The sequence below is a fragment of the Melanotaenia boesemani genome, chromosome 1, assembly GCF_017639745.1.
Source record: "Melanotaenia boesemani isolate fMelBoe1 chromosome 1, fMelBoe1.pri, whole genome shotgun sequence".
Lineage (NCBI taxonomy): Eukaryota > Metazoa > Chordata > Actinopteri > Atheriniformes > Melanotaeniidae > Melanotaenia > Melanotaenia boesemani.
Genome location: NC_055682.1, coordinates 39,600,258 through 39,624,920, shown reverse-complemented (window position 1 = coordinate 39,624,920; position 24,663 = coordinate 39,600,258). Strand labels below are relative to the sequence as shown.

Here is a 24,663-nt window from a genome sequence, read left to right as displayed (position 1 = left end):
AGTTGTTAATGAAACCTGTTCAGGGGTGATTTCTTTTCATTTCTAAATTATGTCCTTGAAACTGCCTTTGCTTCAGTACATATAATTACTACTAACTAACCCTGAGTATTTTTTTTTATTCATTTTGGGTGAAAACTCTTACACAGCCAGATTCAGCAGCCAGGAATCCATTCACCTAGATCACCACCCAATCCATAATCCACCGTCACCTCGGCAGGTGGTGGGTTCACAGGAGGGCAGTCCCGTGTTTACCCCTACCACCAGGTTCCCATGCCAACTGGCCTCTTCTACAGACCTGGCTCCATCCATTGTCTGAAAAATGGTTTATTGGGAACATACAAATATTTATTTTTTCTTAAGTTAAAAACCCTAAAATTCTGTAAACTGTTTGGTGGAATTACAACCAGTAATAATAAAGTATAAAGCAAGAGATTATGTACTAACTGACCACTGATATACATAAGTTTTCAAATGCTCCTCCACTCGTTTCTTGTTTGTGCCAATCACTTTCAGCCTTTTGTTGCCCCTGTTCCAACTTGATTGAGATGTGTTGCTGCCTACAGATTCCTTGAAACGTTTCAACATCTGATATGTTGCACATTCTGGTTTTATTTACAGTTTACGTGTCCCAGCATTTTTTGGAGTTGGGCTTGTAAATACTGAAGATTCTACTTGAAATAGAGAGCAGACCTGAACAATGCCCTGCTCACACCACACAAACTGGCTTTTTATTAACTGGTGCTTCTGTTAATGATTTAAAGTGGTAAATTCAGGGATGTTTTAATCTCTGTGTCTGCCAGCACTGTCTTTACTTATTTATTAATCTATTTTGTAGTTTTTGGTGGAGTTTTGCTGGTAAATTAAAGATAAGAATAACCCAGGCTAATCTTAAATCATAAAGGAAAATGTGATAACACTTTAATAATAAACATGTAAAATGGTTGTGGAAGTACTGCAGGTGATTATAAAATACAGTGTTGTGTAAATATATTCATATTGAGAGGATATTATCAATATAAAACCTGCTAAAATGTTCTCACTCAAAAAGAAAGACTTTTCAAATAACTACTTAAGCTCTTATTTTACTTCTCTTTTAAGTTTTTCTCCGTCTGGTTCTTTGTATTTTTTAAACAAACGTGTCCTTAAATGTTACTGAAACATTTTCCAATTTCTTTTTAAACTCAGCTTCTTGAAGGAAAAGACAAGACCAACTTATTCACTATTTGTAAAATACATTTAATCCCTTTATATTTGGGCAAACCAAAGTCTACAGGGTAGAGTGGTTGAGATTTGGATGGCAGTGGGTCCTGAGAGTACATTGCCAAAAAGAAAGGGCACTAACTTCCAACACGGTCAGATAACGGTCAGCAAATGACAGTAAGTACCCTCATCAGCCTCCAAAATTATGTTTTTTTTCCTTTAATGACTGGAGAACTTGGGTTGAAATCAGCTGATGTGTTCAGTTTGACATTCCCTCAGGTGGCACTGCCACAAAATCTTCCACCCTTTCCAGACTTTTTACATGTACCAGACAGGAAAAAAAATATCACAAAGAAAAAAAAAGGCATACATCGTTTTCTACAACCTTCATTAGTACAATACAATAGGGGTATATGACACAATCCACTTTTAATGTGAGGTGTTTTCAAGGCAAGGTTTTAACTGGTTGATAAGAGCCAATATCATATGAGAGATTACAAAAATGCAGTGATTTAATGAATTTGTTAATGAAGAGTTAGAGCTGCAGTTCTGTGCAGTTACACATGCAAGAAAGACATGGATGTTGCAGGAAGACAGACCAGGTCCAACATTAGGAGACATCTGTCCAGTCGGCTTTAAAACCGTTGGCATAAATATGGAACATTTAATAGTTTTAGTTCGTTAAAAACAAACAAAAAAGAGAAATCACAGAGATGACAGAACTATTTTATTAAACAGCCAATTTTTCTTTTACAAACTAAAACAAATGAAAGACTATCCTCCAAGAATGATGATTTCCATAACTGTTGCCACGGCTTGTCGAGGTTTCCATGCTCCACACCAGACTGAAATAAAGCCTATCACTTCCACGTCTGCACAAGCCTGTTAATGACCCAATCATCATGGCAGGGTGAAGCAGGGAAATATCCAAAACCTGCAGGGCGGTGGCCTCTGACAACCAGAGAGCACTAAACTCTGGTGGATCTATACTACAGAGAAGGTTAAACAAATCCAGAGAATCTTTTAACTCATCTAAATGATGCTATGACTAAATGTGGAAATGTGGAAATAAGCCGATCAATATCGCTGCCCCATCTGTCATTAAAACAGCTGTTTATCGAATCAGTTTGAATTAGTCAGGTGCTGAAATCATGTCTGCACAGTTAAAAAGAAGAAACATGTTAAACGTCCACATTCGCTTTCTGTCATCAAGACTCAATCTTTAATAAAAAAAATTTAAAAAAAGCTGTCCAAAACTTTAAACTTGACATAAACTCCCCCTTCTGATTATACGCCTCAGATCAGAGAAGATTGGTCTTTAATTCTAGTCAGAAACAGTCTGCTCAGGAAGAAGTCCACCTGCGGTGATGTTTAATCTCAGGTAGGGTCTGAGATAAGAGATACAACACGGTGTGAAGTGAAAAAGCTCTGTGAGACTGAAAATCCATAGCTAAACCTTAAATTTCACTCTGTAATCCTTTAATCCTGCTTGGTAGTATAGACCTCTGGACCTGCTCTGAATATCCACACATCAACTCATTCAGACTGTTAGTAAGAGACAAAGCATCACCTACACAACATGTACAAAGATTATGAAAAGATTACATGCCGCTGGGAGGACAAGATGAGAGTGTTTAGCCTCATCTGGCCCTCTACTGAGGATAGTTACTACATGAACTGTAAATGCAGAAGGACAGTGGAGCTGGAGGAACAGTACAATGACATAATCATGTCAGACAAGACGAGACCGGCCTCCACCACTCTTGTCTTAAGGCAACACAGATTTACGAGACACCGCCTGCCATTATTTTTGCTATAGCCTGGAAGCAATCACAAACATGTTGACAGTTTTTTTTATCTGGAAAAAGCATTAAAAAAGAAAACATGGATGCATAGACAACATTTACACTACAAGCTATCCATGATCCACCGTCACCTCCATCAAAATCTTCTTTGGGACGATGGATTGGAGCATAGAGCATGAAGCCTCCACAAGTTCATGCATAGAAGCAGTAAAGTTTTTTTTTTTTTTCTTTTTTTTGATAAAAATGAAAACTAAGCACTCAGAGTCGGACATGAAGGATTTATTCCAGAAAGCAGCTTTAATGAACTCAGTCTAACCATGATGATGGGAGACAAGGAGTCAAATTTAGCGTGGTGGACTCTTTTGGTATTAACTCATTACAAAAAGCCACCGTGATAAAGCTCAGATAATCTGACTGCCATCGTGGGAGCACATCAACAGTTTGGCATTTGTGTGTTTTTATGGCGGTTAAAAAGAAAAAAAACTAAACTAAAACTTATGTATGTTCTTTGGCACCAAAACTAGATAAAACCCAAGATTACAAAAAGTAGTGATGAGACGGAAATGACATGAATTACTTAAATTCATCGATGAATTTAAGAATGGAGTAAACAAGCAGTAAAAGAGTTCAAATTTGTCCTCAGCCCGCGGCCCTGAATTGGACTAAGTAGAATAGGAAACAAATAAATAAATGAATGTTTAGTTAGTTAGTTACGATAACAACAAGTCCTGACTGAATTTATCATATTAAGCCTGCTTTCTGGAAAACACACTGACTTTGGGTCCAGTTTCCATGGCTGACCACATGCAGACATCACAGAGCAATGTGGATGTGAACCATCACAACGATCTGGGTGTTTTATGTGCCACTCTGAGTTGCTACCATGTTGGTGAGGCTAACCCACGCTGCTTCACTAGTGCTGGTCACACACACCACCCTCCGATTCAGTGTAGCGTAGACAGTGGAGCAGCGAGTACAGGGAGCTGGGAGGGGTGGGCGGGAGAAAGGTTTCATGTAATGCAACGTCCATGCTCAGGCAGACAGAAAGCACTGTCATCATATATTTATATACAGTTTGTACAGAAAACAATGAAAAAAATCCATAAAAGCAAGAATGTAAGAGCATGTTTACAGACAAGAAAGCAGTAAAAACCAACCAATCATTGAAGGATTACAGCACCTTGACTGATGAATGTAGCTGATGAGTGACAGTGTAATATAATTTCTACTGATGCTACGTAAAGGTAGCACTGATCTAACACTTCGAACAGCATCTGTGGCAAAAAATAAATCAACAGTGTAAAACAATCTTCTATGGAGGTTAGTTTATTTGCATTAAAGAGCTGACTAAATCCAGCAAGCACTATATGTGAGATTTTCTGGTTATAAAAGAAAAAAGAAAGGACTGTGGTCATGTGTGGTTCTTTCCTCTGATGAGGTGTTGGCACCCGCTCATTTTAGTACACTGGGCTGTTGCGGATCCCACAGCACAAAACCATGCTGAAAATCATCTCGAAGATCTACAAAAAAGACAACAGGAATAAAAGTTATGTTTAGAAATGTGCTTATTCAAGCATTTATAATGCAGTGTACTAACAGCAGCCTTTCCCTGCAGACATGCACTGGCATCAGGGATGGACTCAAAAGCCGGTTCCACTCGGTTTCCAAAGCAGCATAATCACGCGACACTGGGCTTATAAATGCTCTCTATCGGTGCTGACAGGTGCTGGCCAGCTCACGGACTACAAATAAAGAAGCATGTGTGTGTTTGTTGCTGGAAGAGCCGATCCATAGCTCGGCTATATTTCATTGACAAACATGACACAAGCTCTAATGTCTGTATTAGAAAGACCAGTAATAGTAACAGATGACAGGACAGATCTATATCCTTGTGTGGAGGAGTACGCAGCCTAATCACCACTCTGCTCCACGTTTTTTTGTGTGAGGGGAGTGGTGAAAATATACCTGCTGTTTCTGTCTGGAGGCTGTTAGCAGCTCATTAAATTAGCCCGTTAGCTCACCTGTAGCTACAGGTGTGTATAGGTGCTTCATGGAGACTTCAGTAGGCTTTAGTCGGGCTGAAAATCTTGGAAATTCTAGTTCAGTGTTTATTTTATTGCATTCTTGGTTGACTTCATGTAAACATCTGCAGAGTTTGGTGATGTATTATTTTCCCTTTTCAGAGCAGATCTGTAGTTTTGGCTTCCAGATCAGTCTGAAGACACGACTGAGCCGAGTCTTTTTATTTTTTTACATTGTGTGGAGTTGACAAAGATTCTCAGCTGTTTTTAGATGTTAAAAAGTCACACAATTTTTTGACACCGTAAACATGTGTTGTTTCTTCTTCTTTAAAAAATTGGGTCAGGATTTGATAAGAGACTCGATATCAATAAAACCTTATTAATTCTCATCCCTAACTGACATACAGTAAACGTGTTATCATATGGGTGCCAGTACTGCAGCTGCTCAGTGAGATAGCTGTGTATACATACGGCTGCTCACTGACTGCTCTAACACATGTATTGTGGGGGCAGCCATGATGGAATCTGTCCTTAGAAAGAAGAAGTGACATGTGCCTAGTTGCTATGGTGACAGAGAAGCCCCTTAATCTCACACAGTCTCAGGTTTCAGTTGATTTCAGGCTCGGCACACCCCTCAAAGGGTCACTGTTTGAGCCGGGGTCTGCTGAAAACACAGATCTTACTCTACAGTTTTCATGGCAGGTTAAAAAAACACCCAGCAAGACTCACTCTCTGCTCTGAGGCAGTTTTAGAGAAAATACAGTGCAGTAAGCCTCTGATCATGTCAAAACAGTCAAAGATATTAAAATGTATTTTACACTCTAAAAGTTTTAACTCTTGTGACCTGTTCAAACCTTAAATGAAGCTTCTATGTCTGAGTTATGGGACTCCCAAGCAGGCTTGTTTTTTCTCATTTCGGCAGAATCCCGTTAATTTTCAATGGGAAAAGTCATAGTACACTTTTTCTGATTCATTTTTTGTTGGGATTTTCTCAAATCTGCTTGACAAGTTGCATGTAGAATTTTTTTATGGAAAAGTGTTACGATAAGCAGATTAAGTATGAGAGATTAAAAATGTGTGTGCTGCCATGCCTTCGGCCATTTTCAAAAGGTAGCAGCCTTCAGTTCCACTCATCCATCTATCCTGACAAATGGACCGCAGGAGCTTCGTTCATATTACTTTATGTAAACTGATAAAAAAAAAATCATAACTTGTCAAAACCACAGATCCTAAATCCTTTTCCAGAAAACGTGCAGGGATCTGGGTTCAGGAATATTTGTCCAGTTCCCTTTCAAACTGTCTCCAGAGCACAGCTTGGGACTTTTCCTCCTATTAAAGAAACCAAACTTGTGTTGGGCTAAACTGAAAATCCTGCTGTCATTTTTGTTAAGCAGTTGTTGATTACTCTGGTGTTTTGTTAAATTCAAGGGAAAGGTAAACAACATTTAGGAAATGTGGTACATGACTACAGCTTCATGTTCTTACCATAATAACAGCAACAACCAGGGCAGCAATTCCAATCAGATAAATCTTATCTGAGAATAGCTCTTGGATCCGGCTATGGCAACTCTGGAAGGGAAAAATGTCAAAATGTCTGACACCACATCTACAAAATGATCACACATTTATTCATTATCAACATTTTATTCAACTTTCAGCTGTTTGTCTGTGTATGTCAGTAGTAATATTTATTTAGTATTCACATTTTCAAATCTGTGATCCCACAAACCTTCCTAATCCCATTTGACGTGTCAAACAGGTGTAACCGCGGATATCTCAATGACACAGACCAACACGACAACTGCATTTTCATTTTCCTGCATTTCCACCACAGGAAACAAGATCTAAATCGAGTTTAAGGGGAGATACTTGACCTTGGTTTAGAGAGTTTCAGATAATATATTTATATATCATAACATATTCACTGCTACGCAGCTTAAAGGGGGCCGAATGGAAAGGTTAAGATGCCATACTTTTTAAATGACGAGGCATTTGACAACCTCTTTGTTAATTACCTCCGCTGTTATGGCTGTTTAACTGTAACGGCATTCGATCAGCGATGATACTCAGATTTTTCTTTCATTTCCGTAGTTTCCTTTAAACATGTTGTGACGTAGTTGGCTGCCATAAACATAGTTGTTCCAAAGACAACAAGAGATCATTCTTCAAACTGAAAAGACAAAACTTCAGGAGTGGACGGAGACTATCCAGCGTGTTAATGCTGACGACCTTGGACATAAGAGCATTGGTTCAGTCCTGCTACCACTAGCTTCGCTTCATATCTTTTTCTAGCCTTGACACCGAGGGTATCAGTATAACTGTATGACATCATGGTTAATTTTTAAAAACCGATGGAGAAAACTTAAAGTATGAGAACAAGATGCACGTTTCAACACAAACGCTGGTATGATGCAGGGTTTGTTTTCACCGGCAAGCTGTTCATGGTCACGTGACCACCGGGTTGTGACGTAGGTTTGCACCTGCCCAGTGGGAGAATTTTGCCTTTAGAGCTTCTAACTCAAAAAATAATGCCCACGATCTTGGCAAAAAATAAAGACAGTGGCTTGGCAGAGGACTGCGCCCCCTGAGTGCTTCTCAGATAGAATGCTTCTTTTTTTTCATATTTACTTTAAATGATGGTCGGCTCTTTGTCCAGCGGGAATATGAACACTTTTTTAATCTGCTGATGCATTAAAATGATGAATGATAGCACTTACAACAGACACCTGTTGACTGGGACAGACATCGGTGATGCCTAGCTTATCGGTGAGCTGCGTCAGAAATGAGGTCCCCGTGCCCTTCCCACAGCAGTTCAGCTGAAACACAAAGAAAACACAATAACGTTCATGTAAACATGATGTTTGGGAGCTTTTTCTTTAGATCTAATTATATGAATCACAGCTGCATAACTGTAAAACATGAGACCCAATAAAAATGGTAAGACATTGAATTTATTGTTTTGATGATTGATTATAGGTTAGACTTCAGACGTTATTCGTCCCTTTGGGAGGTTCGCTCAGAGAAACTGAAGTGTCATTACACCCCCCACTGTTATAATATTGGGAAAAAAACATAAAATAATGCTATATTTTAAAAAAATATATATAAAACAAGTGTATATATACAAATAAGTATAAATAAAAATGAAATAGAACCCCAGGAGTAGCACCCAACCTCCCATCTTCCCTGGGTAGGCTGGGTGGGTGTTCATCTCAAGCTCTGGTCCTCTACTAAAGTCCCGGGAACTTGAGGGTCCTACGTAGTATCTTAGCTGTTCTTAGGACTGCACTCTTCTGGATGGAGATGTCTGATGGTTCTCCGGGTATCTGTTGGAGCCACTTCTCCAGTGTGGGGGACACGGCCCCCAGTGCTCCAATAACCACTGGTACTACTGTTGCCTTCGCCTTACAGGATTTCTCCAGCTATTCCTTGAGTCCTTGGTGTGTTAGATCTGGGCCTTAATTGCCCTGTTACTCAAGGCTTGCTCTGTGCTGTCATGATTAGCATCACTGTGCTGTCCTTCAGTCCAGCCCTCTCCAGCCATTGGTAGGACTTGTTCATATCCGCCACTTCAGCTACCTGTCGGTGGTACATCCCATGCAGGGCTTGTCCTCCCATGTTGGTTTCTCCATTTCATTCTCCTCCAGGATCACTGAGTGCTTCATTCCTTGGGGCCACCTTCCTGATGTGTTCAGGGAGCTTGGATCCTTCATCTTGGATAGTGTTCCTGATGCTCACTCGCTCTTAGTGTATAGTCTGAACACTGGATTTGGGGTGGAACCCTCCATACATGGTGAACAGCCTCCGTGTTTTAACATCTGTGGTCTGAACTTTCTCCTTTGGCCAGCTTGTTATCCCAGCAGGGTATCTGATCAGTGGCAGGGCATAGCTGTTAATTGCCCGGACCTTGTTCTTGCCATTAAGCTGACTTCTCAGGACTTGCCTTTCTCATTGCAGATATTTGGCTGTGGCAGCTTTCCTTGTGGCTTCTTCGTGGTTGCCATTGCTTGTGGTATACTTATAGCTCTCCTCAACATCTGTTATTCTGCCCTCTGTATGGACTACCTTCCCTCTCTTTGTTACCATTTGGACGCATTTCTCACATTTCAAATTTTGTCTGCTAGCCTAGCCTTTAGCTTAGCCCCAGCCTTACAACCTTGGTATCTTCTCCGCAGCTCTGCTGGGACGGTGTGTCTCTGTCATGTGTATTTATTCTAAGAGCCAGCAACTCTTCTTTAAAATACACAAGTAGTCAAGCTCCTGTGTGCTTTGTAAAATCCACTGCATCCATGTAAAAAAATCCTTCATGAAGTAGCAGAAGATTAAAGGAAGATTAAAAAGTGGGGAGTGGGATTAAAAACAATAGCAGTGCTGCGGAGCATCTGGAATAGCTGCTATCTCACTGACAAGGTTCTAGTTATCCGGTTCACACAGTTCATTTTTTCATTATATATCTATATTTGAAGCAATCAATATAATTATTGATATAAATGCTGCAAGGTGTATGGTCGTACCGTCTCATGAAAGACCTTGAGTACGTTGGTGATAGCTGTCTTCTTCTGTTCAGTGATGGTATCTGTCATGGCTTGGTCATAGACGGTGTCATAGAAGTTGATCATCTCCTTTGACACCTAAGAAAAGAAAAGATGCAACTACAGACTCATCCTCCAACTTAAACTTCAAAGAATTTCAGCTCAGAGTAGTACCAAGAATTAACAATTAATTAACCCTAGAGACAACTAACAGTTATACAAAGACAGCAAATTATATACTGAAAATGAAAACTTTGGAAAAATATCAGCTCATCTTCTATTGGATGCCAGCTGTGTATTTAATCCATGGTGCTACAGAGGCACCAAAACACTACAAAAAACCAGATGGCACTTCTCATCACTATTCAGGTAGCTTCTCAACAGTCCAACATAAAAAAAAGAGGATCCCACGGAGGGTTAATCCTTCATAAGGAGAGGTTCACCACTCTGAAACCAGGCTTACAGTGTCTTTGTGCATGTAACCCCAGATTCCAGCTGCAACTTCACAGGCGAAGAGGATGACCAGGCATGCAAAGAACTGCAACGCAAAGAGGAAACATCGGATAAACAGGCAATTCAAGGATTTCACTGCTGATTTATATTTTGCTTTAAAGGACAAATGTGTATGAGGTTAAATGGCCCCTGAAACACATTCAGTGTGTTTGATGTGATAAACATGTAATTACTTTTGGTGCAAAATGTCATAATTTAACAAAACATTTGCAAAGACAGGACTCAGCTTGATGCCATTCATGAATAGGGGGTTCTTTCAAAAATGAGTTCTGCAAGTTAATGTTTAAAAGACATGCTGAAAGTGTGACTCACCGTTCCCAGCAAACACTGGGACTCCTGAATGGCACCGTAACACCCCAGGAAACCGACCACCATCATCACTGCACCAACTGCTATCAGAATGTGGACACCTGGACAGACAGACAAGACTGATTAAAATATACATCCATTCATCTTCTACTGTTTATCCAAGGTCGCAGCAGCTAGAGAAGAACAGCCCAGACTTCCGTCTGCCCGGCCACTTCTTCCAGCTCGTCTGAACCAGAGTTTCTACAAATTCTTTCAGCAATGTACCTCCTGCTGAATAAATTTTCAGCCGAGTACCCCCTAACTACTTGGTTGCTTGTATTATATTACACACCACTAGATGGGACTAATTCTTACACACTGGGGCTTTAACATTAATACTGTATTTTTTCCCCCACAGATCCCCTGGAGTGTCTCTTCCCCACCCTGAGAGAGTATTTAGAGGAAATCCTGAAGTGTTCCCAGGCCAGCCCACAGACAGTGTCCTGGACCTTCTTGGGGGCTGGGGGTGGCCTAAATCCTGGCCACCCTATTGGCCACCCCAAGCACCTCATCACAGCTTTCACTAAGTTTTTTTATTTTCTTGCCTTAATGCAGGACCATTCCTGCACTGCGGCGGCGCTTCCAGATATCTTCACACACATCGTGTCTTCAGGTGAGTGGCTGGTTAAAGGTTAACCTCAGAGTTGCGGCGGCCAGACGTGACTAAACAATGAATGATCAGCACCTCTCGCCTACAGGCATGCCAGCCAAATGCTCAGACTGCCGAATGCCGGCCAACTCTGACTCACTACAGAGCAGTGAGCATGCGGAGAGTTTGCAATGACGGTGGTGGACCGGAGCAGAAGCCATTAAATGGTCCCGCCTCCACCCCTCAGTCTTACTGCAAGTAGCCGTGTGTCTCATGTAAACAGACAGGAGAACAGAAGTTTTCTGTCTGTGACAAAAAAAAAAGAGAAAAACAGGAGGAGCAAAAAGAAAAGAGATGAAGACAGTAGTCAGTAGTAGAGACAGTGGAGTCAGAGCAGCTCAGTCTGTCCTCATGTTGAGTTCCCTGCTGTCCTAAGGCTGAAAATAAAAACATATCATGGACAACAATCTTTAAGTTTTCAAATTAAAGGTGTGTGCAGTTAAACTGTCAGGATAAAAACATTAAGTTAGAATTTGTTGGCAAGAGACAGTTTTTTTTGGCAGGCATCTCAATTTTAGTCTTCAGGGTGAAAATATTGATTAGTTTTAGTCACATTTTAGTCATTTCTAAGTTTGATCATTTTAGTCCAGTTTTAGTCGACGAAAACTCAAAAAGGTTTTAGTCTAGTTTTAGTCAAAAAAAAGTATTAGTAAAAAGTATTAGACTTTTAACAAATTAATTTAGGTCAATAATACGTATTAAAAATTGGAATCAAGGTTGACAGGATTCAACAAGTAATTCATACAAGTCAACCTTCTGCATAATAACCAGATACTTTACCGGACTGATAGCTTAGCCGAGACTTTCCCATCAACAGGGATGCAAAAAAAAAAAAAGAAAAAAGTAATAAAATAGAAAAATAGAGCAAGTTGCCAAAGGAAATTCAAAAGTTTGGTTTGAGGAATTTAATATATTAGGAACAAAGCCTACAAAGATACAAAAATGTTATTGTTATTAATATAAAATATTATAATAAAAGGGTGATGAACGCTGGTTGGAGGAGGCCCTGTGAAATGTTGCTGAAGGCCCCAGAATCACCTCTGCAGATAATAACAGGTGAGCTAGATGGTGTGTATGTATAGACTAGTCAGACCAAACCAAGCTGAGCATCTCCTCTCAGCAAAGCTGTAAAACTCTGTAAAATGTCAGCTTCTTTTTACTTCATCTGCACGAGTAAAGAAAAATTTTTTAGATACACCAAATAATATTTAGTCTTCCACCACTATCTGTGTTCCACATACTTTAGTGGTGCAGGGTTAATCTTGGTGGAACCTTAATATGTGGGGAAAGGGTAGCCTTGTGGTTGCAGCGGTGGTCTTGGGTCTGGAGAAGTCTGGTTCAAGTCCCTGGTGTGCAACAGAGATGAACCACAGCAAGGCCCCTAAACGCTCAACTGCTCCCCAGGCGCTACAACAACACTGCTCTCTAGTACATCTAGAAGAGGATCAGGAAGAGATGAATTTCTCAGTTAGGATGAATAAAGTTAAAATAATCATCATGTTGTTAAAGCTTCCTTATAACGCGTTTGATGGCGCGCTGACATTATGCACATTTCTGGAGCCGTTGCAGCCCAGCAGCATCACAATGGTGAGAAACTGCATTTCACAACTTTCTCCTTCTTCCACTGAACACTAGCCTTTAAGTTTTATGCACACCAGTATGGAAACATACAGCACAATAAGGAACGCTACAGAAGCCAGAGTACCTGGAGAGAACCCACGCATACACAAGGAGAACATGCAAACTTCACAGAGAAAGACACTGCTCAAGCCTCTCCCAGCAGGGGCTCAAACCAACGACCTTCTTGCTGTGAGAATGCAGAGCTAACCACCGTACAATAACATTCTGTAATCATTCTGCATGTAAAAATCTTGTGGAATCTAAGGCTTCTCTTCCAGCTCAGCAACCGCATGCATGCAATAACATCTAAAGGACAGCAGGTGGAACCATTTATCTTTTGCACCAGTAAAAAATAAATCATCTACCAGTTAGTTTCACCCATGTTCTGTTGTTTCATGCTTCTCCAGCTTCAGACGTCATGTTTATGGCTCCCATGTTTGTCTAGATCAAGGGAAAAGGGTTGCAGCAGAAAAGAAGGATCGTTTTTATGTAAATTGGTTAAGTAAAATTAAAAACATGATTCTAAAAACTAAAAATGAACAGTAGTGCATGTGTTTTCACCCTCGCATCCCAAAGTCAGCAGATTGTAAATCCACGTTTTGAAGGTCTCCTAAAGTATGTCTCTATGAGACCGACACGGCCAACCACTGGGATTTTTGCCAATTCTTCAAAACAAACCTGCTCTGGCTCTTTCAAGGTGGATGATTTCTACTGGTATACAGCAACCTTCAAGTCCTGAAACAGTTTCTCTTTTTTTTGTTCCATGGGTAAAAAAATTACATGAATCATATTTCATGATTAGTCATGAGTAGGAATTGGATGATTTATTAAACTGGATTTATTGTGAAGCTCACAAATCTGGACTTCACCGGTCATACAGGGATGCTGGCTAGCTGCTAGCAACAACTTCAAAACGGACAAAATAAAAGTTAAATTAGCCAGTGGTGAATATCATGTCATGGACAAAACTTGCCATGCTTCTGGGTGGCTGGCACCCGGTGGATGACATCTGGAGTTCTTCCTCTACTGGAGCCCTTCCTCTGAAGGGGTCCTTCCTCTGATGGGGTCTTTCCTCTACTGGGGCCCTTCCCTCTACTGGGGTCCTTTCTCTGCTGGGGCCCTTCCTCTACAGGGGTCCCTCCTCAAATTCAAAATGAGCTACTATTTTCCATGAAATGGTAAAATGTCTCAATTCGAACATCTGATATGTTTTTATTGTTCTATTGGGAATACAATATGGGTTGATTTGCAAATCACACAGTCACAACTTTTTTGGAATTCGGGTTGTGTTACACAAGGGAAATCCAACAAGGGCAACCTAAAAATTTCAACCTTGTACAGTGAAAATATCAAAGAGTCACACCCTGCACGATATTCAGTCTTTTGGTGTGTGTACAAGTGTGCAGAATACTTCAAAAATACAACTATGCTATTTCAACGGCTTCTTTCAGTCCTGATGTTACTGCTCTTTCAGTTCTTATCTTTTTCAGGGTCACTTGTTGAGTTCAGGAGAGTTTTTCTTAGTTACTGAGACCTCGTTGTTGTATCAAAGAATTGTGGTTTGTTAAATCCCCTCCAGCAACAAAGCTCTAGCAGACCTTTGACACCCAGGGAAGACAGTACAAGTGTGCAGAATACTTTGGTTTCTTTCAGTCTCTTTTCAAGGGTTTACATGATTGATGAGGGGTCATTGGATGAGGAACAGTTATGTTACAGAAAGCCATACTCTGTGTTTGTGTTCTTCAGGATGGGTGAGACACACCCACCTGTAATCTCCATGATTTCTGCCTATGCTCATTGCTTTACCAGGAGTATGCAACCTTTTCATGTGTATTCAGGATCAATAAGAGTACTGACAGGAAGGTCATATTGCTTCTATATTCCATACATTCAAAGCCCTTATTGTCCAAGCTATGGCATCTGTACAGGATGTCATAGCATCACATTTCACTCCTAGAGCAGAATCTCTTGAAGCTTCCTACTAAGTAGAATGGGAAGCAGAGTTGAAAGCTGTCAGTGGAAAGTGGTCTTTGCTGCCAGCCACTTCCTTGTTGCAGTCTAGAAGTACATCACCCGGTTCACTAAATGTTTCCTCCCTTCTCTCATTTCCCATGTTTATACCCCACCGCTGTCTGTCACTAACTGTGTCTTCTGTCTTCCTGTAACTTCCTGCAGGCTTTCATGTCTGCTTGTCTATAAATAAAGCTCACTTCCCTCCTGCGTGAGGGGATGGGATTAAAATCATTCAACCTTTTCAAACCTGAGGTCCTCTAATTGAGGGACGTTGAAAACAGAATATGAAAAACTGGGCCATTATGTCCAGTTTGTTCACCTCTCCTGAACTGTCCGTACTAAAACCTCTTTCATTTTGTTCTTCTTGACTATCAGAGCTGGCCTTTGGAGAGATAACGTGCACACACTGTACTATGAGCTGATAGCGGTTCAGAGCTACAGCTGCATCATTCCAAAGAGACACTTATAGTCATCCTGAAAATGTTTGGTTTTTTTTTGTTTGTTTTAGGCAAGCCTGAAACTTTTTTCATTTCTGCTTTGCACCATCTTCATTTATGTTTAACAATAAATTTAATAAGATATTTACAAATCTTACTATGATGTACCTGAAGCACTCAGAAAGCAGACCTGTGAGATTTCACAAGCATTCCCTTTATTATGACCCCAAAATTCAAACAGACCTTGTGGTTGCAGAGATGTACTTATTTCCTTATGGGGAAATGAGGCCTAAAAATCAAGCGCGGGGCTAAAAGAATTAATAACTGCAGCCCATCTCTTTACTGCCTCCACCAAGAGCGTCAGCAACATAAATGAAAAAGTTCAAATTTGATTACATTTTTAGGAAATCTCAGAAATGGAACAAGAACAAGCGATTGGATTTTAGGGGTGATCCAGATCACCGCCTGGATTCAGGAATCTTTTAAAGGATTCTTTACTATGGGGAGATAGGGACAACTTTGCCATTAGAGCTTACAACTCAAAAGTAATGCCCACAATCACTGGAAAAATAACTGGCAGAGGTCTGCGCGCTCTGAGTGCTTCGAGCACTTTATATTGATCCACTATTTTCCACAATAAGGAAAACAGTTTAAAGTTGGAACAAAAGCTGAGGACAGTAATGTTGGATGGATTATTTCTTTGACTTTACTCTTCGCCACTGGGAAGCTTGTGTATAGCTGCATGCACACAGAATTGAAACAGATTTCATTTTACCAAGGTTTTTCACAATGCTTTAAGGAAATGTGCACATCCAAACTAAAAACACTGCAGTATACTTGCCAGGAGTTTCTGTTGCCTGGGTAACACCTGTGAGCATGGACCTCGTGCCACAGCAGCCTCAAGTCATGATAGGAAATTTATATACACATATATATATATATATATATATATATATATATATATATATATATATTTATACATATATATATATATATAAAGCCTTCATCCAAATGTCAAACATAGTTTTTAATGTGTTTTTTAAAAAGAAGAAAATCATGTTTGTCCAATCATGCAGTTAGCTGCACTATCTAATCTCTACTGAAAATAATCTCAGGGATAAAAGAAACCACAAACACTTCTTAATATCTTATCCAGATGCTTTAAGGCGTTGTGGTGAAGTGATCCAACTTTTGTTTAGAAAACAATGAAAGCCTTCCTTATTGTTTCCTGTTCACCGTTTTAAACACTGTAGTTTATTATTATTAAAACAATCCATCCACAAGAGGAAATTCTTCCTGTTTTCATGGAGGAAAGACAAAGACATCCCTGAAATTTGCCTCAAAATTTTGGGACTCCAGATGAATTCAAGCCTACAGGCTTTCTGTCCCGACACCAAATGGTTGCCATCAGTCTTTGTCAATTTAGCTTAACACGAATTAACACAAACGCACCATAATAATGTCAAACACAACTCAATCAACAGTTTATTGTTTAAATGGATGGTTTTACCCCCTAGCCCATCGATCCCTGAGGTCCACTGATGCATAGCGCAGCAGCAAAATAAACCAAGAACAGCTCCACAATTATGAGGTGACTATATATAATCATGGGTTTTTACATAACTAAGACCCCTATATTCATGTAGTTCATCTATTTAAGGTCTCAGAATCATTGAATGTTGTTTATCTCCAAGTAAATTTCAATTAATTAAAAAGGTGAAACTTTTTTTTTCATATAAAATTAATTCTAGAAGAAAAAAAAACTGATGAAAAAATAAACATCCACTGCAGAGAAATACCAATTTATGCATTCATGAACTCTTCGATTACAACTGAATTAAAGAATAATTGAACTCCAACATGGTTTCTCCTGAGAATTCCCTACAAGGCATCCAAACCAATAAGCACCGTGTTTACCAGCTTCTTTGACGTCACCACTTACAAATTTGGAGAGTTTGTATTCCTCTAACTCCGATCAGGGCAGATTTTAGGCAGGTGGCAAAAATAACCCTGCAGGTTTGGGATGTGTGTTGAAAGATAAATTCAGATAAATACTTCTGTCAGCATGTTTTAAAGCAGGGGTGCCCAAGTCCGGTCCTCGAGATCGACCATCCTGCAACTTTTAGATGCAACCCTTCTCCACTGGGTTTCAGACCGGAGGTCTCCCACAGGGGGCGGTGTTGGTCCTTTGTTGTTTATTTCGTATATTAATGACATATGTTTAGTTTTAAAAAATGCTGTATTTTATTCTATTTGCTGATAACAGTAATATACTGTTGTAAATAAATACAAATAAATATAAATACAACTGGAAAAGAATTAACACTGTTAAAGAAACGGTTCCATTCAAAAAAATCAACTAAACAAAAACAAATTTCAAATTTTGGAAATTGTGCCATTAATATGGATAGAAATTTAATAATAAATGACACTGAGACAGAACGAGTGAATGAAATAAAATTGCTTATAAATTTAGTTAGAAACCTCACAATATCCATAGAAAGCAAAGATATGTAGCTCACTAGCAATAACTCCGAAAGTCAAAGTGTTTTTAAATAAAAAAAAAAACTTATATATTTTGTATTGTTCTCTGGTCCTTCCTTACATGACGTATGGCCTGGAGGTGTGGGGAACTGCAGCAACCTCCAGCGGTGAAATGTGAAGCCTATGTGGAAGTGCAAAAAATTGCAGTTCCCCCCTCATCCACTAGGGGCTCCAAACAGAGCAAATCCCCATAAACTCCCATGTTAAAAAGACCAACTTCACAGCAGAAATAAACATGTTTAAAGCCTGGTACAAAAATTTAGATTAATAGGTCAAGTTTACCTTCATGACAACTGTGAAGAGGGTGAATTTTTTTCTAACTCTTCCATTTGGATGTTATTTAATCTTGAAATTTGGCATAATTAGGGGCGTGTCCTTTTGATTGACAGGTATCCAATATCCGCGGCAAGAAGGGAGAGTGCAGCACAACCACGGTTTTTAGCCGGCTATCCAGTTAGCTCACGTTAGATCCAAGTTGGCTCAGTTAGCTCTTAGCTACAGGCAGCTCGGAGTTTGATAGATGTCAATCATCCACCCCCACGCTCACAGCCCCCTCTCAGCTCCACCACTTTACCCATATTCTAATCCTGTTAAATTAACAATGTTGGTGAAATAGGTTTAGGCTTCTGCTTATTTCTGTTAATTATGTATGACATTATGTTGTGTGTTTTTTTTCATGTCAGGGATATCTGAATAAACTGAAACTACTGTATATTTAAAAAAAAAAAAAAAAAAGTCATCTGTGATCGCGCTGACCTCACAGCATTTAAAAAACTCATTTAAACCCATCGTTTGAGAGTTTAGAGCTGCCTTTGATGGTTTTATGTGTGTTCTTGTTTTTGCTGCTTGTAAAGCGTCTTTGTTTTGAAAAGCACTTCATGAATAAAATGTTTTATTATTATGTAATCTGACCAAAACGGTACCTTTCAAATCATTTTGGGACATTTTTGTCTTTTCAGGTAATTTTCCCTCAATTTTTGGCCACCGTTTTGGTTGTTTTGTGTATTTTCTAGGAAACATTTTTTTTATGAACTGTGAAATTCCTATTTTAATTTTTAAGGTCAACAGGAGACTGATGACTAATCTAAATACATATTTATATATAAATAATTTGAATAATTACATGTTTGATATTATACCTAAAATTGCATCAAAATTAGTTTTGTTTTATTGAATAAAATCCCCAACCACCAAAATCTATATATGGAAGATAACTAACTTTTGTTTTTTTTTTTAATAGAAAATGTGACATCAAATGACCAAACTGGAATTTTAAGGGTTACAATAATTAAAATTATTACACAGATATGTTTTAATAAGGCTAACACTGACTGAAAGATCTGAGAAAAAAATGCAAAACATTTTAATCTGTAATGTTTTTATTGCCGTTTTTGGGAGAGGACTTTTTTGGCCTCTAATGAGCCAAAAACAGTTAAGATGCATGCAAGCATGGCAGCTCTAAAACTGGACAAACAGTTTGTCAAGTTCCATATTTTCTAAAGTGAGAGCATATTAATGCAGCCCCCTTCGTTTTAATTAAATTCTGATTTTAAAACCACAGATTCATCTGCTCATCAGTGTGATGTTGGGAATACTTCTGAGTCAATCTACATGCAGCCACAGCCCACAGCCGGTGAGTCACGCTGGTGTCATGGTGCCGAAAGTTTAACCTTAAGGAAGTTAGGAGGTTGAATAACTGCGTGGATTACAACAGAATGGAGAACTAAGTCACATGGAGTCAAGAAGCAACTTGCTACAGCTTTCCACAGACTTTCTAACACCAGCTCACCGTGCGTCATCTGGTGTTAGAAAGCCAGACAAAACAGAAAAACGGCACCTTTCTTTTAGTGTAAGCAGCATTCACTGCACCGAAAAAAAGCTCCCAAAAATCCCACCCTAAAGTATGAAACGTAAATATTTGATTAGTAAAGAAGCTTCTGTTTACTGGAAAACAGGGAAGCATTTCATACCAAGAGGAACCTCCCAGCAGTCCCTAACTGGGACAAAACGCTGAAGGAATTATGCAACCAGTAAGAAAATGACCCAAAAGAGCAATTCCTAAGTAAAATGTCGACATGGCAAGTTGTTCATCAAGTCGGAGGAATACACAGTTTTAAAGCTGTAGGTCAAGTTTACTCATACGAAACATTTTCTAATGTGGAACCAATTATTCAGCTGTAGTTCGGGTCTTTCCTGTTAGCAGGGATTGTCCACAAAGCAGACAAAGGCAGATATAAAAAACTGCATGTTAAATCGTGTGGAAGACGGAGGGGGGAGGGGTTCATTTGCTAAGTGTTTCAGGGAGTGTTTGGGGTTGAGAGGAGAGAAGCAGATGTAGGAAAAACAGGCAGTCAGAGAGGGCAGAAGGAACTGGGGAAAAATAACAAGACTAAAAGCAACTTGAACACTAACCACAACCAGATGGGGAGGTAAACGAGAGCCACGGTGGAAAAAAACACTGGCAGCCCCAAGAAAACTCAACTCTCAGAAAAGAGGGAGGAAGACTGTCTGGGCTCGGTGGAGGAGGAGGGATGGGAGGATGAAGGGGGGGAAGGGAGGGCCAGTGAGGAATTTTTTCCTATACTGACTGGGAGGTTTTTTTCTCCGGCCTCTGGAATGAGAGGGAGGCTTTATGTAATGAGAAGGATGCAATCCCAAAGCTGGTTCTGCATTCAGCCTAAAAAGGGCGACAAAACACTGATCCAACACTCACATGTGAGTCAGTCTGGGTTTCCTTATCTTTCATCTTCACTCCTGCCTCTTCGCCGTCACAAGGCCGATGACTCGACACAAAAGCTTTGACACAGAAGCTAACTTTATTTGAACAGTCATAAGATGACCAGTGTGTCCTTTGTTAGTCCTGGTCACAAGTCAGTGGTGATCTGGGCAAGGTTTTTTAAGAAATACACCACCAAGTACTTTATCAGAACGTAATAATCAATTAGCAATTGATTATTAACCCTTAAACCTCCACTAGACCTGCAACACCTCTGAGCTCTATCTCTTCTATAGTCAACGATTTCTCCGGAACGTTAACTCTGGTTTTCCAGGTATTTCCATCCCGTCCAGGAGCTTTACAATCCAGCCTCAAAATATAGCGTTTTTACATGGTAAATTCACAATGAGCGATCCATGGTAACACTATTATTTATCACATTTTCCCAATAAAAAAGATCACTAGCACTACTGTGTTGTTAGGAGACCTCTAATTTGACCAGAAGTCACTTCCTGTCAAACTTTCCACCAATCAGAGAGCTTAGATTGACGGCAATGTCCAATCAGGAGCAGCCAAAGATATATATCTATACAGTATATAAGGATATATATCAATATATCCGTTGAACAGTAAGTCATACTGGCCTTACTACGTGATACCATACTCACTATGGTGTCTGCTATATCGCCGGTGACCCTGAGCGCCATTTCTTATGTTACATAATAAATCCTCAATAAGTGATGCACAATAACAGCATTATTTATCACATTTTTATAATTAAAAACATCACTATCACTACTATGTTGCTAAGAGACCTCTATTTAGACCTGGACATGATGATTAAGCCACGTCCTGTCAGACTTTCCACCAATCAGAGAGCTTAATTTAACAGTAGCATCCAATCAGGAGCAGCCAAAGATCAACCAGTGTGTCTATGTGTGTGTGAAAAGAAGAAAAATAATGCTCCTCTATGGCTGGAATAAAGCCAAGAAGACGTTTCTGATGCACGGTGGCGCCACAAAGCAGCTGAGCTGGAGTTGGTTTAGTGAGGATAGCAGGTAAATAGTAGCAGGAAGAACTGGAAATGAGGAAAAAGTGGAAACATGGAAATAGTTTCTGTTGTGTGTTTGTTTCAATAACAATGTTTTTTCTCCTGAAAGCCAAGACTTGAGAGAACGATGAGATGAGAAAAGGCTTGACTAAAGTAACTTTTATCCGGCTTTTGTTGGGATCTTTTCTCTTCCACTGTAAATCTACAACCGTTCTTTAGGTTACCTGACACAGGTACAGTATTATTAAATCAATCCAACAAAAGCAGGAGTGCCCCAAACATTTCTTTTTGCTTCTACTTATTTGTTATTATTGTTAACAAATTATTATTATTATTTGTTCTATATTTGATCAAATATATACACTTTTTTCCCACAAAGATGTGAAGTATTAGGCTGTAAACAACTTTTCCATCGTGTAAAGTGACTATGTTTTAAATGGCTTTATTTAAAAGCTCATCTCGTTATTACAACATGTCTCATGTTAGTGTGAATGTCTGACACATTTTCCATGAGACAAACATGGTGTGAAGTCCCGGAGACAGAACGGGAATGCAGGTGATATACATACTAATGTAGAAGGTGCTGGGGGGTTTAGTTCCATCCAGTTCCAGGTCCAGCAGGCTGCTGATCTTGTTGTCGTGTCTCAACCAAAGAGCCACGCCCAAGATTACACCACCTGCAAGCTGCAACATAGAGGAAATCTGTTTAGTAACGGTGCATGTACAGACAGTAAGAAGATTTACATTAAGAGGAACAAGATAATAAAATGATAAGATTAAACTTATAAAGATAAGCCTGTATTTAGCTTTTGCATCGTTGCTGTACACTCTGCAGCTGGACTATACGAATGTCTCCTGGGATTTTCCTCCGGTCCACTTTTGTGTTCCCTCACAATAACCTTTGTGTTCATTCACATCACGTTCTACTCTTTCTATTATCTACAAGAACATCTGGTGTTATCTACTGGTCCAGGCTTCTTGATTTACACTCTCGGTTCAAGGAAACACATTCTTGACATCATGCATCACAGCAGTGATGCTTCCTATAGTGAATATTTAGGTACATAATTTAAATTGGTATGTAATATATTTATATTTTTCTCCATTTTAAATGTCGAACCGATAAATGCCTTGGGGATAAATTATTTTAAGGATTAAAGAAGCATGTGTACAAACTGATGTAGTGATTTTTATTGTGATAGTCTTTAGACTGTGGAAAAAGAACAAACTATATTTCTAGTTATAACCAGGGCTCTTTAACCAGCAGCTAATGTAACTGGTAGATTATTAAAGTTACCATCCAATAGATATTTCCACTAACTAAAGTTTTGTTGGGGAATGCAATCTGTATTATAAGTGCAACTGAATGCATTTAATCATACGTTTCTTTTAATAGTTTTTATTGACTTGACCATTTCTTTCATCATTCAGTTCCACTTTGTTCAGGCCAGAAAATTTTCAGTAGGGTAGAAATCACAAACTAAAATGTCCTGAAGTATCAACAAGCCCATTTACATGCACACCAAAACTCTGATCATCATTTCTGGAGTTTTAGATAATCCAAATGATCACGTAGACAGCACAAACTGATCATCCTTTTCCAGATAATAGCAGCTGTTTGATCATGTGAAATGGGCCTAACATGTAGACCTGTATATGAGAACTGTTTAATTTTTTTTTACATCTGCGCAAGTAAAACCAACATGGCTGAAGTGATGCTGTCACAGCACGAGTGGAACACGGAAAAAACACAATGGCGTGCAGCAGCAGGAAGTTTTAAGTTTAAACGAAGTAAAACATTCACATGAAGTCTATTTTCCAGCTTATTAGCTCCCACATTAGCAGCTAACGCTAAGACCATGCACCGCCATGTAGGGCTGGGCGATTCATCGAATTTTAATCACAATCACGATCTGGGTTTTCAACGTTCATAAAAATGAAATGATCCGATTATTTTTGTCCTTTGCAGTTTCCTCTTGTGCTGTTTTTAGTTGCAAATCGAGCGCAGCTGGCATTGCAGCACTCTGGTGCAATGCCTCCCACAGACCCGACCGCTTTATAGGCTGGACACATGTTCAGTAATCCACCAGCTCCCAAACGTTATAAACAAACAGAACTTTTTTCTCAGTTAACAAAGTGAACAACCCGGGATTTAAGAAACTTATCAACACTTTGGACAAACAGCATCACTGCCATCTGGTCTCCATTTTAGTGGTGTGTGTGTCCTGCCCTGGATGGGGAGGGTGTTGTGAAGGACGTGGCTACAGTCCAACGGTCAAGCCGCACCATAGAGCCATGTATTAATGTTGCGCTACATTTTATGGACGCAGATTTTAAAGTGAAAACAAAATGTCTTCAGACAAAAGTTCGGGAAAAGAAAAGGCGCCTCAGACCTGCTCTCCCCTCCGTCATCAAGGTAAACACAAGATCTGTTCCCAGCTAGATGGATGAGCTGGCAGCGCTCAGCTGGAGTACAGAGAGTAGCGTCCCTCTGTTTGCCTGACCTGGCTGACACCGCTTATCCTCCATTCTACGGTTTAACTGGACAACTTTCATCTACTGCGGGCGGACAGAAAGGAGAACAGCAGTAAGAGGAAAGGAGGGGATAGCTGTGTTTGAATGCGAGGTGGTGTTAAAAAAAAAAAAAGTCCAGAGAACATCTGCAGAGACCTACAGATGGTAAGACTCCCATGGAAAACAGATCTGCCAGGAAGATGTGGATAAGCTGCCCAAATCCACATCCACAAGGCTGCGCAGACTTTTCTACAAAGGCTCAAAGTATCATTTGCTAAAGCAGGGATTTCATTTTTATTTCAGGATATTTAAATACGTTTCTTGACTTCGGATTGAAGCGAGGAAATTAAATTTAAATATCTAAAATGCTATTTGAAATACTAAGAGACAAAATATGCTTACAAAAGGTGTGAAAGCATGAGAACTGTAAAAACCGAGAGGAACGCACCTGATGATGAAACAAACGTTCACCCAATGGCTTCCTTTCTGAATTTCCCTGATGACTCAAAACGCTCATGGTAAGTGATGTTGTGGAGGAAGGCAATGTTTTGTAACTATGGTAACTGTATTTTGTGTGCTTCATTCTCACTCAGCATATATGTTGATTCATAGCCTGTCAATTTCACGGTAGCAACGAGGTTCAGACTCGGCAACTCACAGTATAAAACACCACTTATTTGCATATCAGCTAAATAACACC

General features: G+C 39.6%; 1 protein-coding gene across 1 annotated transcript in view; it reads right to left on the bottom strand.

Moving 5' to 3' along the window:
- Positions 1-1,215: 1,215 nt before the first annotated feature.
- The window catches only part of LOC121637081 (CD81 antigen-like), a 38,614-nt gene continuing 15,166 nt past the window's right edge, over positions 1,216-24,663 (bottom strand). The window contains exons 2-8 of the mRNA XM_041980988.1: positions 22,019-22,133; positions 10,384-10,481; positions 10,022-10,096; positions 9,541-9,657; positions 7,744-7,842; positions 6,512-6,595; positions 1,216-4,525 (exon numbers count right to left, since the gene is read on the bottom strand). Of these exons, the coding sequence (XP_041836922.1) occupies positions 4,463-4,525; positions 6,512-6,595; positions 7,744-7,842; positions 9,541-9,657; positions 10,022-10,096; positions 10,384-10,481; positions 22,019-22,133 (651 nt within the window). The 3' untranslated portion in view covers positions 1,216-4,462. The remainder of the gene's footprint in view (positions 4,526-6,511; positions 6,596-7,743; positions 7,843-9,540; positions 9,658-10,021; positions 10,097-10,383; positions 10,482-22,018; positions 22,134-24,663) is intronic.